The 13,557-nt window shown below is 37.0% G+C and overlaps 1 protein-coding gene across 3 annotated transcripts in view; it reads right to left on the bottom strand.

The window, feature by feature from the left end:
* The window catches only part of SLC4A4 (solute carrier family 4 member 4), a 388,838-nt gene that overhangs the window by 119,363 nt on the left and 255,918 nt on the right, over positions 1-13,557 (bottom strand). For all 3 annotated transcript variants that reach the window (XM_004038792.5, XM_031010225.3, XM_019025724.4), the window contains exons 8-11: positions 11,294-11,451; positions 4,207-4,294; positions 1,414-1,568; positions 656-769 (exon numbers count right to left, since the gene is read on the bottom strand). In XM_004038792.5, the coding sequence (XP_004038840.3) occupies positions 656-769; positions 1,414-1,568; positions 4,207-4,294; positions 11,294-11,451 (515 nt within the window). The remainder of the gene's footprint in view (positions 1-655; positions 770-1,413; positions 1,569-4,206; positions 4,295-11,293; positions 11,452-13,557) is intronic.

Genomic DNA, 13,557 nt, shown 5'->3' with positions numbered 1-13,557 from the left:
ACCTGAATTGCCAATTGCAGGCTAAGGAGGCAGAACAGTGAGAACTCATTCCTATATCATGCTACTCACTTTTGAATACACATACAGGTGAGAAATGGAATTATGAAAGCCAAGAGGTGAAGGCTGGTACATCTGTCAGTCCTCTGCCATCTCTCTGACCCTAACACACCCTCAGTCATTCCCCTCTAGCCTCGCTGGCTTTGAAGCCAGCCCTGTCACACACCAGGCACTCTGTTGCAGCCCACCCACACACACCCACCACACCCACCTGGTCTGTCTCCCACCTTCTGTAGCACTTTCTTCAAATGTTGCCATTCTTTGTAAGGCCTTCTCTGACCACTCTTATCTAAAATTGGAATACAATACTCCCATCCTCAAAGTCCCTACTTCTGCCTTAATTTTCCTCATAAAACCATCACCACATTTACTTATTCACTTACTGTTTACGTCTTGTCACTACAATATAAGATCCTTATGGGAATACAGTATCATTTAATTCACTGCTATATTCCCAGTGTCTGTGACAAATAGGTATACCGTAAATATTTGTTGGCTGAACAGATGAACAAACTAGTGAATAATATGTTGATAGATGAAGGGAAATTTACATTTAAGGAGAACCTCATCATGAATGGCAAAGGAAACTGTCAGTTACCTTCCAGTTCGCTGCAATTCTTCACAATCCCCATGTCCTCCTCCTCCGTGACCTCCATCATGGGGCGTATCCCCATTCATCTGAACATTCTCTCCACCTGAGTACATATTCTTTCTAAGCAAGACAACAGAGCCCAAGAGTATATTAGTTTATTTTATTCATTCGCTTCTTAGCTGTATCATGCTCTGGCTAACGGAGAGATGGAGTGAAAACCCTTAAGGTGAAAGATTGTTATTTCTTTCTGCTATCTAACAGACCGTTCTTTAAGTGTTACATTTAGAACCAATACAAATGACTGGATGAATAGGAAAGTTGAATGAACTGTATGTCTTAAAAGAGGGAAACTGTTTCAACTGGGAAAAAATAGATTTCTAGAAAATTGTTTCTCTTCAACTATTTTACCCAATGTCTTAACAATGTACATCTACAAGGACTCATCTTCAGTAAATTTATTTTTCCAGATATACAGGGGGTCCCCAAAACATCCCCAAAGCATGTCTGTGATACATTCCCATGTAGTAATCTGAGATCTCCAATTTATAATAACTGAAGAACATCATACCACACAACATTTATTTTACAATGCCAAGGAAACGTGAAACCAAGGCACATAAGTGATCCATTTGAGAAAATACATCAAGTTAAACAGGAACCTGAAAATATTAGAACAATAGGTTGACTTCACTTTTTTTTTTTTACACAACCTTCTTCTCAGAGTCATCTCAGCAACTGAAAATTATCAACTGCCTATAATTTACCTTTTGTCAGAGGATGGAAGACTCTTAGGAGGCTCTATCCTAATTGCTGGATCCCACTCCCCAGGTGGAAGGACGATGACTTCATCTAGGAACTCATCAATACCAGCAATAAGGTCGTGCCTGTCTTTTGCTTTATAAGCAATGTCATGGAACACCTAAAGAATAATAAAAGATGTGCTCATCCAAAAAGAGAACTCTGTACATGCTTCACACCATATCAAGCCTGAAGAATGCAGCCCATAACAACTGTGCTATTAATATTAATCCAGCCATGCTCTGATAGTCCCTATTATTCAGCCTGCCCCCCCAAAATATAGGCATTCAGATTATGATTTCAAAGAATAGAGGCAGAGGCCTGAAGAAACAGCTATGTTTTTATGTGTTTTTTTTTCCTACCAATAATATAAAACAACATTGCCTTTCAGCTCCCACTGGTATGTACCACTACTGATACAGTTGCTATGGAAGCCAGATTAAAATGGTTTGGAGAAATATACTGAAGAGTCATTCCCTGAAATAAAAACTACTGGGATAAAAATTGCTGATAATTCAAGAAGGAAAAGTTCAAGCTGAGTGTTAAGATCGGGTTAAGACCCAAACACTGAGTTCTCAAACACACAATGTGAGATATTTAAAAAAGAAAAATCTGGGTTATATTGGCAGCACATTAACCAAAAGGCCTTAAATAGTCAATCATCTGTCTATCTTTTAGCAAGACAACAACTAAACTATCTAATGCAGCAAGTGCTTCATATCTTTTATACAGATCTCCAAAGAAAGAGGTTCCAAAATGTACACAATCTTTCTGTCAATCATTCCATTTTTCTAACAGAGCTGATGATCTGAAATTTCTTTACATATAACCTAAGTCTTTCATACTTCATAAGTCAAATTCTTTAGTCTTCAGAAGAGAAGATGGTCCCTGTTCAATACCCTTACCTATTCTTAAAGATTGCGACAAAACCACTTCTCTAGGAAAAGAATTTTTAAAAGCTATCAATTAAGTAACATTTAACAGTCTGGGGGTTGTGGGGTTGAGGGGAGGGTGACACAAAATGCCGGCACATAATCTGTGGCTGATATAGCCATCCTCAACCTTATTTTCTCTTGCTGTTTCTCATGATAGAGGCTGGAAAGTCACAGATTCACTTTCCCAGCCAACTGTGCAAATAAAGATGAACAATTCCAACTAATAAGATATAAGAAAAAGTCTGTCTGGGAAAGCTCTAGAATACCTGTTTAAAAAGGGAGATACAGCTAGCATTACCACACTGTTCTTCCTACTTTGAATAAATACAGATAAGATGACTGGAGCTGATGGTAGGCAATGCCGTTTTACCATACTGACAGGAAAAAAAACCATGCTATTTTAAGATCATAAATTTAGCAAGAACCTTAGCTCTTGATTTATCATTAAGCCGTTATGTTAAAATAACCCCAGCAACTACCTACCTCCAAACTTCCAAATAAATCCCAAATTGTTTAAGCCACTCTAAATCTCACTTGTTAAAGTATTCTTAATTGATACATCTTAGGAGAAAGTATTTTTTAAAACAGATCTAAATTACAAAAATGCAAAAAATAAAATGAATGCACTGAAATGAATAAAATAAATGTTCCCTTGAAGGGAAAAAGCAGCATAGCCATAAAGCTTTCAGTCACAGAAGAAAATAGCTACCTGAGTAATCACCACATGGAACATCTATAACTAAGGAGAAAGGTACACCTTTCTCCACTTAACACATAGAAAAACCGACAAATCAAGCAATGAAGCAAAAGCAATACATTTAGGGAAATAGTAAGCCCAGAAAGATCCAGGAGCAGAAACTAATGATCCTCTATTCTAACAGTATTTCTCCTCCTATGGGAATAGTTCAGAATTTTCTCATATCTAAAATGCATGTAACAACATCCAGGCTGTTATGAAAATAAATGGGGTCATAATTCCAACCTGTATAGATACTCTGCCATAATGGTTGCTAATGCATTTTTAGATGTGTATCATTCCTTCCCACAAAATAAGAAAACCATAAAACATGTACTTTCTGATACCTAAGAAAAAATGCATTATCCATTTTATTAGACATTATTTTATAGAACCCATCATTTCAAATAATATAGAATATAGACACTTGAATTCCCAGAATTAGTGTATTAAAACTTCAAGAGATTAATACAATGACCTTGAACTTTTTTTTTTTTTTTTTGAGATGGAATCTCTCTCTGTTGCCCAGGCTGGAGTGCAGTGGCGTGATCTCAGCTCACTGCAACCTCTGCATCTCAGGTTCTAGTGATTCTCCTGCCTCAGCCTTCTGAGTAGCTGGGATTACAGGCATGCATCACCATGCCTGGCTAATTTTTTTATTTTTAGTAGAAACGGGTTTTCACCATGTTGGTCAGGCTGGTCTCGAACTCCTGACCTCAGGTGATCTGCCCAACTCGACCTCCCAAAGTGCTGGAATTACAGGCGTGAGCCACCATGCCCAGCTGACTTTGAACTTTTTAAAGAATATTTGACATATATCAGTTTTAAGAAATGAAAATGTTTGGTAAAAGAAAGGAAAATATGTTTTATTCCAACAGAGTTTAGAATCCCATAGAAAACCAAAATGCATGCCTTACTTTTTGCAAACCATACAGGATTCAGCTCATTTGTCTCAAATGACCGTACCTCATGTTATAAGGAAGTCTAGTAACCACATAATTCTAATTGAATAAATTGTGACAGCCAATTCACAGTATGACAACAAACAAGTAGGATATTCACAGAACTCCATCTTCCTGATTTCCTACCTCATCAGACATCAGGGTGGCAATGGCTCTGCCAATCTCGTGGTAGGACTTGGCTTTCCCCTTAGGACCTAAGAGAATGAACAAGAACCTAATGGAAAAGGAAAGAAGCAAAGGCTATAACACACATTTCATCAAACGCAACATACATAAAACTGAGAAATGTTTAACTTAGTTCATAAAAAGGTTAGGTCTAGAATTCACCTTTAAAACAAAGGTAATATATTATTGGTAGTACAGAATATACTCTTTCGCACTATTGCAAAACACAGTTCATTGTTCAGTTTATTTGGAGGCAAATGAGAATATAGCATAGAAACCTGAGAAGCTTCTTCACTGAGCAGGAAAGGTGCACTTCAAGCGCTTAATATGAGTCATTCAATCTTTCTATTTTAAACTTTTTTTCTCTCTCCATTTCTACTGATTTTCAGAATCTTTGGAGCAAACCCATCAAGCACAATAACTAGAAAGAGTTAGTGCATCTTCACATTTCTCTGACTTTTCCTTACCCAATATGGGCAGTGACAGATGATCGTCTCCACACTTTTAAGAAATATGTCTACTCAGAAGTGACTGGGAATCAGCAAAAACCAAGTCCTCTACAAGTAAGCCACACGGTGACAGCCAAAGTAAGGAAAGAAATATGAGAGAAATTCAAAATAAAGCATCATTCACAGACAGTCAAAATTCTTTTGTGGGTGTCCTCTTGTCATTTACCAACATTTTTTCTTCATAATGCACAAAACATTGCTTCATAGCAAACAGGTCCTGAAACATACAATAACAAACTTAACCCCACTTAGGTTCACCTCTAACCAAGTTGGAAAAAATCCCTCACTTATCACACAGGGCCTTTGCCCTGTGGCATGTTGGCACTGTGGATGCGGGGATCTGATGAGTAAATGAGTAAGAAAAAATTTACAAAAAATCTACAAAAGGTGACATGGGATAAATCCCACCCTGATATTGATCATGTATCACCTAACGGGGAGATAATGAGGACAATAAAAATGATAACATCATTTGCCTGCCCAGCTTGTAAGGCCTCCAAAGCACTTCACATTCATCACTTTATTTACATTTCCATATGACCCTCTGCAGTAAAGAAAGTATCCTATTCCCATTTAACGGTGAGGAAAGTGAGGCTGATGGAGGTTAACGGAAGAGCCCAAGATCTGTGCCTAGTAAATGACAAAGAGCAGATATATAGGCATTCTTACCTCCTGTTCTCTTCACCACATATTTCTGCCTAATACTACCTGCCCAACTGATATACCAAGGTTGTGATTTAACAGAAGTCCAAAAATGACTTCCATAAGTCTTCCATAGGTCACTCTGGGTCACTTCTGGATGCTTAGCCAGGGACAAGAAATCTTAGGTAAGATTTTTATGGTACCAGAAACAGCTTGCCATTTTGCTCAGCAGAATTTTATTTTTAACTTACTTATTTATATACCTCACTTCAAATAAAAAAGGATTGACAGCAAATACTTTAAAAAATGTTCGGGTCTGTTCCAAAATGTCCTTGAATGTATAATTACTTTTTTTTAATCATAAAATTCAACCCAAAAGGGATTCTAAAATCCCAGAAATGAAGAATGTAAAAAGGTGTCTGAAAGTTTGAATACTCAGGTTTTATATCAGAATAACCATAAAACCACTTACTATTTATTTGCTTAGAAACCAGTTCTGAAGTAAAGCAGCACACTCACTTTCAAGTGTTACCAAAGTAGATAGCAATCAGCAGGCACCAAATTCTGTTCAAGTATGAAGGAAGTCATTATTTGAATTGAATTTCAGCTCTTTTAACACTGAAGTTCAATTGACACTAGAACTTTTGTCCCTTCGAAGCTGGCCCCTAATTATATGCCACTACGTATAGTATTATAAAGTGCTTCTTTAGGACTGTAAAGTGTATTTTTCTAAAGGGACTGATCACTGATTTGAGTGCAACATACACAAAATATATTTAATGATTAAAGCAAAATAATGCTTTAATCCCATTAAGAAACATAAGTACTGGTCACATTTCTCAATTTCGTTTGCCTGACTACAAATGGTCATGTTTCAATTCAATAAGGGTGTGGGTTTAGGTGAAAAGGGGCAGATGCTGTGCCACAAGAGAAAATATCTAACACCTGGATCCTTAGTACATTTTTAAATAATGGATTTCTTCTGCTTCCATTTTTATTATCTTCATGTATCTAAATATTAACTTTTCAGTAATGCATAATATCCAAAACTTTTCCAAACACTCTGTATCTCTTCCTACCTCTCCCTAGCACCTCCATCATGATTATAGCTTACAAATACATATTATGGAAATGTATTTATCAACTGACACTGACAATGAGTTAATTATCAGGTTGACTATATAGCAACAAAGCCAAAACATTGTCTAGTTAGTGAAAAAACATTCTCAGTCATTAATAGTCCTCAAACATAAACTTTGGCAGGCAATGGGTATTCCAATAGCTGATAGAGGAATGGAGCCTCCAAGTTACATCCTATGAGACGAGGACAGACATTTTCTATAAAATATTTACTCTTTGTTCTCTGCTAAATAGAACCAGTCAAAGAATGAAAGGAAGCAGCAGATCAATGGTGTCTACACGATAGCAATAAACGCAATATATGAGAATTATATTGGTTCAGTAACACAGATATAAAAGTAGTATTCCTCTTTCCTGGGTAATGCAATTTTTATTTTTTAAAGAAGGTATTTCTTCATTAATGGAATAACACCAAGGGCCAAACCAACATGGTGGACATACCAGTTAAAATTTTCACATTACTCCAATCAGGAATAATTCAGTAAATCTGCCTCCTTAAAATGATAAATAGAGAGAATCCAAGCATTCATAAGCAGCAGGAAACATAACCTCAAGCCAAAAATGTCATCTGGAGGAATGGACACCCTTAAGAAGCTTCTAATCTGGACTGCATTATTGAAATGGGATGAGAAATCCGAGAAAACTGAACACAAAACAATCCAACAAGTTGAAGTTCCCTCTGCCTGAAATATGTTTTCTCTCCTTTAACCTTCAAAGAAGCGAAAGCTGTTACAACTTTTATGATTGAAGTATATCCTGCCAAACTCAGCTTTTATAATGTACTGAAAACTCCTTTCATGACCCAAGCTGTTTTTTGTCAATGGACAGATGTTATTTTTATCCAGAAGCTTTTTTCTCTATTAACAAATTAGAGTAAACATCACATTTGTGTGGCTGCAAGGGCACAGCCTACTTTGACAGCTTGGAAGAAAAAGCAATAATTTATGTTACTAAGTTCTTTTTATTCACTCATAAATAAATAAGTCAGAGTTACAATTTTTAATAGCGTCTAGTTATCTGAATAATCTTCATGAGTCCCTTTTCTACTTTTCTGAGTTTTTTCATATAGTTAATTATGCCTGCGGAAGATGCCTCCAGCATTCTCCACAACAAAAGGATGTATTAAGCAAATAATCTGTGTCCGGAACCAACGGCCTATACTCACATTCACAAAATAATTATAAGCAGAAACAGAGCATAATATGAGAAAAGGAGCTAGCCTTCCTAAACCACTTGATGTTTTCGGAAAAGATATGCACCCCCCTCTTTCCTGATACATCACAGCTATTTCTAGCATAAACTCAGCATGTACCAATCCTTTATATCCTTCTCTCAAAACAACAGTGAATTCAATAACCCATTATTCATCTTTATCAGCTTTGGAAAATGTGGCTAAACTGTGGCTTCCATAATGGATTCATGAGGACCACAAACCCACCATAACCACTGCATTACATGCGGTAAATATTAATAGCAGCTAGCAATTAAACTGGTGGATGTGACAAAATTGAACTAGCAGGATCTCCATCCCAATCCCTCTAAGTTTTTTTAATGGCTTTGACAATTAATCACAAACTACTTCTTTTAGATAAATAATTATTTGTAACGTATATATATTATCTTACAGTGCCACTAAGAGGGTAAACATTCTAAATTTTTAACAGTCTGGAGCTTACTTAATAACCAATTGCCTTACATGTGCAAATCAAGATTAGAAAAGCACAAACTAGGGTTTTATTCTTCTTTATAAGAGAACCCTAAAACATTTTATTCCAATCTTTTCTAGAATCTCCCTAGGCTGTCCCTAAAACTCTTGTCTCAGATTCAGAAATCTATTTAAAGTTCTATTCCCAGAACTGATGCTGAATCTTCCCTTTGCCTTCATCTCTCAACTGCAAAATGGTATAAGAAGAACATTCATCCCCTATATAGCTCAAAAATATGAATGAGGCTGGGCACGGTGGCTCATGCCTGTAATCCCAGCACTTTGGGAGGCCGAGGCAGGTGGATTACTTGAGGTCAGGAGTTTGAGACCAGCCTGGCCAACATGGTGAAACCCCATCTCTACAAAAATACAAGAATTAGCTGGGTGTGGTGGCAGGTGCCTGTTATCCCAGCTGCTCAGGAGGTTGAGGCAGGAGAATTGCCTGAACCAGGGAGGCGGGGGTTGCAGTGAGCCAAGATCACGCCACTGCACTCCAGCCTGGGTGACACAGCAAGACTCTATCACCCCCCTTCAAAAAATTTATATATTATATATATATAGAGAGAGAGAGAGAGAGAGTAGTGGCCTCTGTGGATAGACATAAGATGACAGCAAGCAAAGTGCCTGTAAGATACTAGGAAAATCATAAACACATCCTATCCAGTAACCAAAGATCAAAGAATAAGGTTTGTTTCCTTTCACATGAATGGCAAGAGGGGCCCCTACATAGATAGACATTCACCCGGTTGATAGTCATCCAGCTGTAAGTGGAGGCTAAAACAGATCAAGCAAGTAACAGAGTAAATAATGAAATTGGTGAACTCTGCACAAGAAATGGGAGCTGCTAGAGCCATATTTCCTAGAAGGTGCATGGTAGTAATACTGTTTATTAGAAATAGAAATAATCATAATAATGGCAGCATAACTTTCCTCCACCTTTAAAAAGAAAAATGACCATAAAAAGATACACGCAAACACAGATTTTTCAGGTTTCCTTTCAGTACGATAGAGTAGCATGCACATTAAAACACATCATGAAATGTACATGCAGTCCTTCACAATGCCTACCACATTCCTTGTGGGATTTCCTTTATTGGATTTCACAGGATGCAGCCACTGTAAATGACCCCACATTACCTACACACAAAAAGCTAATGAGACTCCCTACTCAGTGATTACGGCTTATACTAGTTCAGAGGACAGCAAATGGATGAAGCTATTTCCTGGAAAAATGTTAACATGCAAGGATATATCGTTCAGATTATTGCCCTGAAATAGTTATATAATATTATTGAATTACGTTGCCTTGAATTGCCTGGCTCCTTTTGCTAATTTAAGTGATGCTGTATTTTACCTCTACACTAGCCCTACCATCCATTATAAAAGAAAAAAGTTACTGAGCCAGACAGAAAGAAATGATAAGCAGGACACAAAAAATGGTCATGATTTGCTCTCAATGAATGCGTATTTTGTTAAATAAAAGCCTTTTAAAGCATTTTTTATTTGTACCTTCTAAAGAAAAATGGTAATAAAAATGAAAAGCCAAGAGTAATTTTCTTTAACACTTCTTGGCATGTTTTTTTCTTTCAACCCCTAGTAAAGTTAGTCCAGAGAGACATAAATAAAGCCATAGGGGCACAGAGCTGGACTCCAGCCATTATCTGAGTCAGCTGTTCGCCAGGTGACTGCACAGATAGAACCACAAGGCTCTGCTGGAATGTTTTCAAGCAAAAAGCTATGTTACAGAAAACACAAATCATCATAATCCTATTAAGTGAATAAGCTATGATCATCTCTTTTCCACTGCTATTTGTCCAATAACAGCCCTATGTATCATTCCTATTTTAAGTGTCTAAGAAATATAAAAATGGGTTTATTTTTATATTTCTTAGACACTTAAAATAGGAATGATACATAGGGCTGTTATTGGACAAATAGCACAACTTTGGAATATATGTTTGCCAATCTCCTTGTTTTCTAATGAATAAATGTTTTTATATACTTTTAGAAAAAAAAAGAAATATAAAAATGGGTTTAAAAAATACCTGTATAATGAGGAAGAATAGCCTGCAATCTACGAATTAAGAAGCCTAAAGGAAATTTTCTCTTAATTTTCCTCCTAACCAGGCTCTAAAGAAATCTTGAGCCTCTTTACACTGTTGGTTAATCATGCTCAGACCATCTGAGCTGAAGAGGGCCCATCTATCACTGAGGAGGATTCATAGCCCTTCCTGCTCACATGAGGAAACCTAAAGGAACCTGTCCTCGCCCTGGAACCCACAGAAAACAACTCCCCCACCCCCCATCCCAAAAAAAAGTCCTATTCATATTTTAATTTTCTGTCAGCCTGAAGACTACAAGTTTTCTTTAAACTGTCTGCAGCACAAATTTAAGTGAAACATTAACTTCTAGTCAACTAATTGCACTCTCAGGTCAAGCTTCCTAACTCTGTGGAGCTCAGTTTCAGAGGCGGATGAAGAGGATGACTTCTCAGGCACTATGCAGTGAAATGAGTACGTGATTATAATAACATTAATATACTTCACTTTAAAACAAAAATTTGTGACACAACATTTAATAGTGAAGTATGCAAATTTAAGTATACAGCTTGATGATTTTAATATATATATATGTGTGTATAAACCTACTACCAATTTTCTGATAAAACAGAGTAAATGAAAGCAACTATGACCTCTGAACCATTTACTAACTGTATGACCTTGGACAAATTACTTAAACTCTTAGACCTTTTTTCATCTGTAAAACCAGATAACTATAGTTTGTCCCTTAAAATATTATTGTAAGGATTAAGTAGAATAATCCAAAAGAAGAACCTAGTACACTGCCCAATAAACTATTATAATTGCTATTATTATTACTATATAAGTGCCAAGAAATTTGATAGTATAAAAGTCAAACAGTCATTATTTCAAGTTAAACCTCTCCAATGTGTTTGCACTAAATATTTCCTCATTCTATTGATTCTCCAACCTGAATGGGAGGAGATAACCCTATTAGCACATTGTAGACCCCAGGTAGGAGAGCAGCTTACCTTGTGGGCACAGGAACTTCAGTCAGGGCACCCAGCATGACAGCCTGCTGTAGCCTAACAAAGGCAATGAAAGGAGTATCCAAAAAGTCAACCTCCCCAACAAGCACGTTGGAAGCTTCTGCATCACGTGGCAATTTTTTCATGAACTTATTCTTCAGCTGCATGAGAAAAACCAAGGAAACACAATTTAGTTCCACAAGGTTCCTGTGGCATTACTATTAGTTCCAGAGAAGGGAACAAAAAGGGCCTTCCCATGTATCACTCACAGGAAATTCCTTTTTACAAATTGACATGCAACATGTTCTAGCTAGCCACTTTTACATTATGTTTAAACATTACATTATAGTAAACATTTATCTGTACCTTGAATTCAAAAATATTGAGGGAATAATCACATGGTTTACATATAAAACAATGTATCATACAACTCCATTCATTTATATATTCATTCACTCAACGAAAAGTTGTTGAAAATCTACTATAAGCCAGGCAATGCTATAAGCCTTAGGGAAACAGGGGTGGATAGATTAATTACATGCCCTCTTTAGACTCATATTACCACAGAGGAAAAATAAAATATAAAGTGCTGATAAGTACTAAGAAAAAAAAATAAAACAAGTAAAAAAGGTACTATCTTAGACAGGGTGATAGGGGAAGGCCTCTGAAGAAATACATTTGACACTGGAGTAAAGATACAAGCTATGCAAAAATTGGAGGAAAGAACATTCTAGGCCAAAAGAATGGGAAATGCAAAGACTTTGTGAGAAGAAGCTGCTTGGCAGTTACAGGATAAGAAAGAATCCAAATGTGGTGGAAGCTGAAGGAAAAAAGGAGAGAAAACAGCAGGCAAAGAAGTTGCATAGGTAAGGGGTGAACCAGATTGTAGGACCCAATAGGCTACAATAAGGAGTTTTGGAAGTTTTAGGCAGGAATTACCTACCAAAAGCCCAAGCAGAAAGACGGAGCGGGAAGACGTAAATTTGGGAGACATCACCATGTAAACAGTATTTGGTACCACAAGAAAGGATGGCACAATCCTGGCTGTGAGTGTAGATAGAGCAGAGGGGTAAGAGATAAGTCCTGGGTCACCCTAACTTGTATAGGAATAGGAGAAGATATAGGCAGAGAACACTGAAAAAGGGGAGGAAAACCAAGACTTCACCAGTAGCCAGGTGAAGAAACAGCTCAATAAGGAGAGTGAATCAGTTAAATCACAGGCTGCTGAAGGTTCAGGTAAGATGGGAGCTAAGAATGGACGAATAAATTTGGCAAGATGGAGGTGCTGGGGATTTTCTTTTCTTTTCTTTTCTTTTCTTTTTTTTTTTTTTTTTGAGACGGAGTCTTGCTCTGTCGCCCAGGTTGAAGTGCAGTGGTGCAGTGGCACGATCTCACTGCAACCTTTGCCTCCCGGGTTCAAGTGATTCTTCTGCCTCAGCCTCCTGAGTAGCTGGGACTACAGGTGCACATCACCATGCCTGGGTAATTTTTTTGCCTTTTAGTAGAGAGAGAGTTTCACCATACTGGCTAGGCTGGTCTCGAACTCCTGACCTCGGGATCCACCTGCTTCAGCCTCCCAAACTGCTGGGATTACAGGCGTGAGCCACTGTGTCTGGCTGGGGATCTTGACAAGAGCTGTTACAGTGGACACCAGAGAGTAAAGATAATTGTTTTGAGAAATGTTGCTACCAAAAAAAGCTGAGAAATGGGGAAGCTGCGGGAGGAGAGCATAAAATAGATTTCTTTCTTTTTTTTTTTTGAGATAGAACTATTATATTTACAAATAGAATGCATCCTGATACCAAATATTAAACAACTGGTTGAGAAGTGAAAAGATTCCGTCAAATTTCTTATTTGGGATAATATAAATAGGTAAACACATATTAAGACTTGCCAACTTAAAGAAAATGTAGTTTAACCATTCATAAGGGAAAATTTCAGTATATTAGAAAAATATCATTTTAATTCATGGGTTAAGCCTTCTTGTTTTTCATAGTCCTCACTTTTTAATTATAAAGGAGATGGTGACTGGGGAAAGAGGCAGATATTTGATTGTGAATAAATGTTATTAAAGTTCTAGTAGAAGGATTTGAGATTATCTAAACATTACTAGTTATCGAATGATTCCATTTATCCATGACTATCCTATCTTCAAAAAAGCAGATAATTGAGGACTTCTAAGCTTTTATTTCTTTAATTTTTAATGCATCATTTTCATGAAGAAGGAAAAATCAGAAGACTTGGTTTTGTCACTGACTCAATGACAT

Source organism: Gorilla gorilla, chromosome 3 (genome assembly GCF_029281585.2).
Source record: "Gorilla gorilla gorilla isolate KB3781 chromosome 3, NHGRI_mGorGor1-v2.1_pri, whole genome shotgun sequence".
In the NCBI taxonomy this organism is placed as follows: Eukaryota; Metazoa; Chordata; class Mammalia; order Primates; family Hominidae; genus Gorilla; species Gorilla gorilla.
Note: the sequence above shows the minus strand (reverse complement) of the source record. Positions and strands in the feature narration are given on the sequence as shown.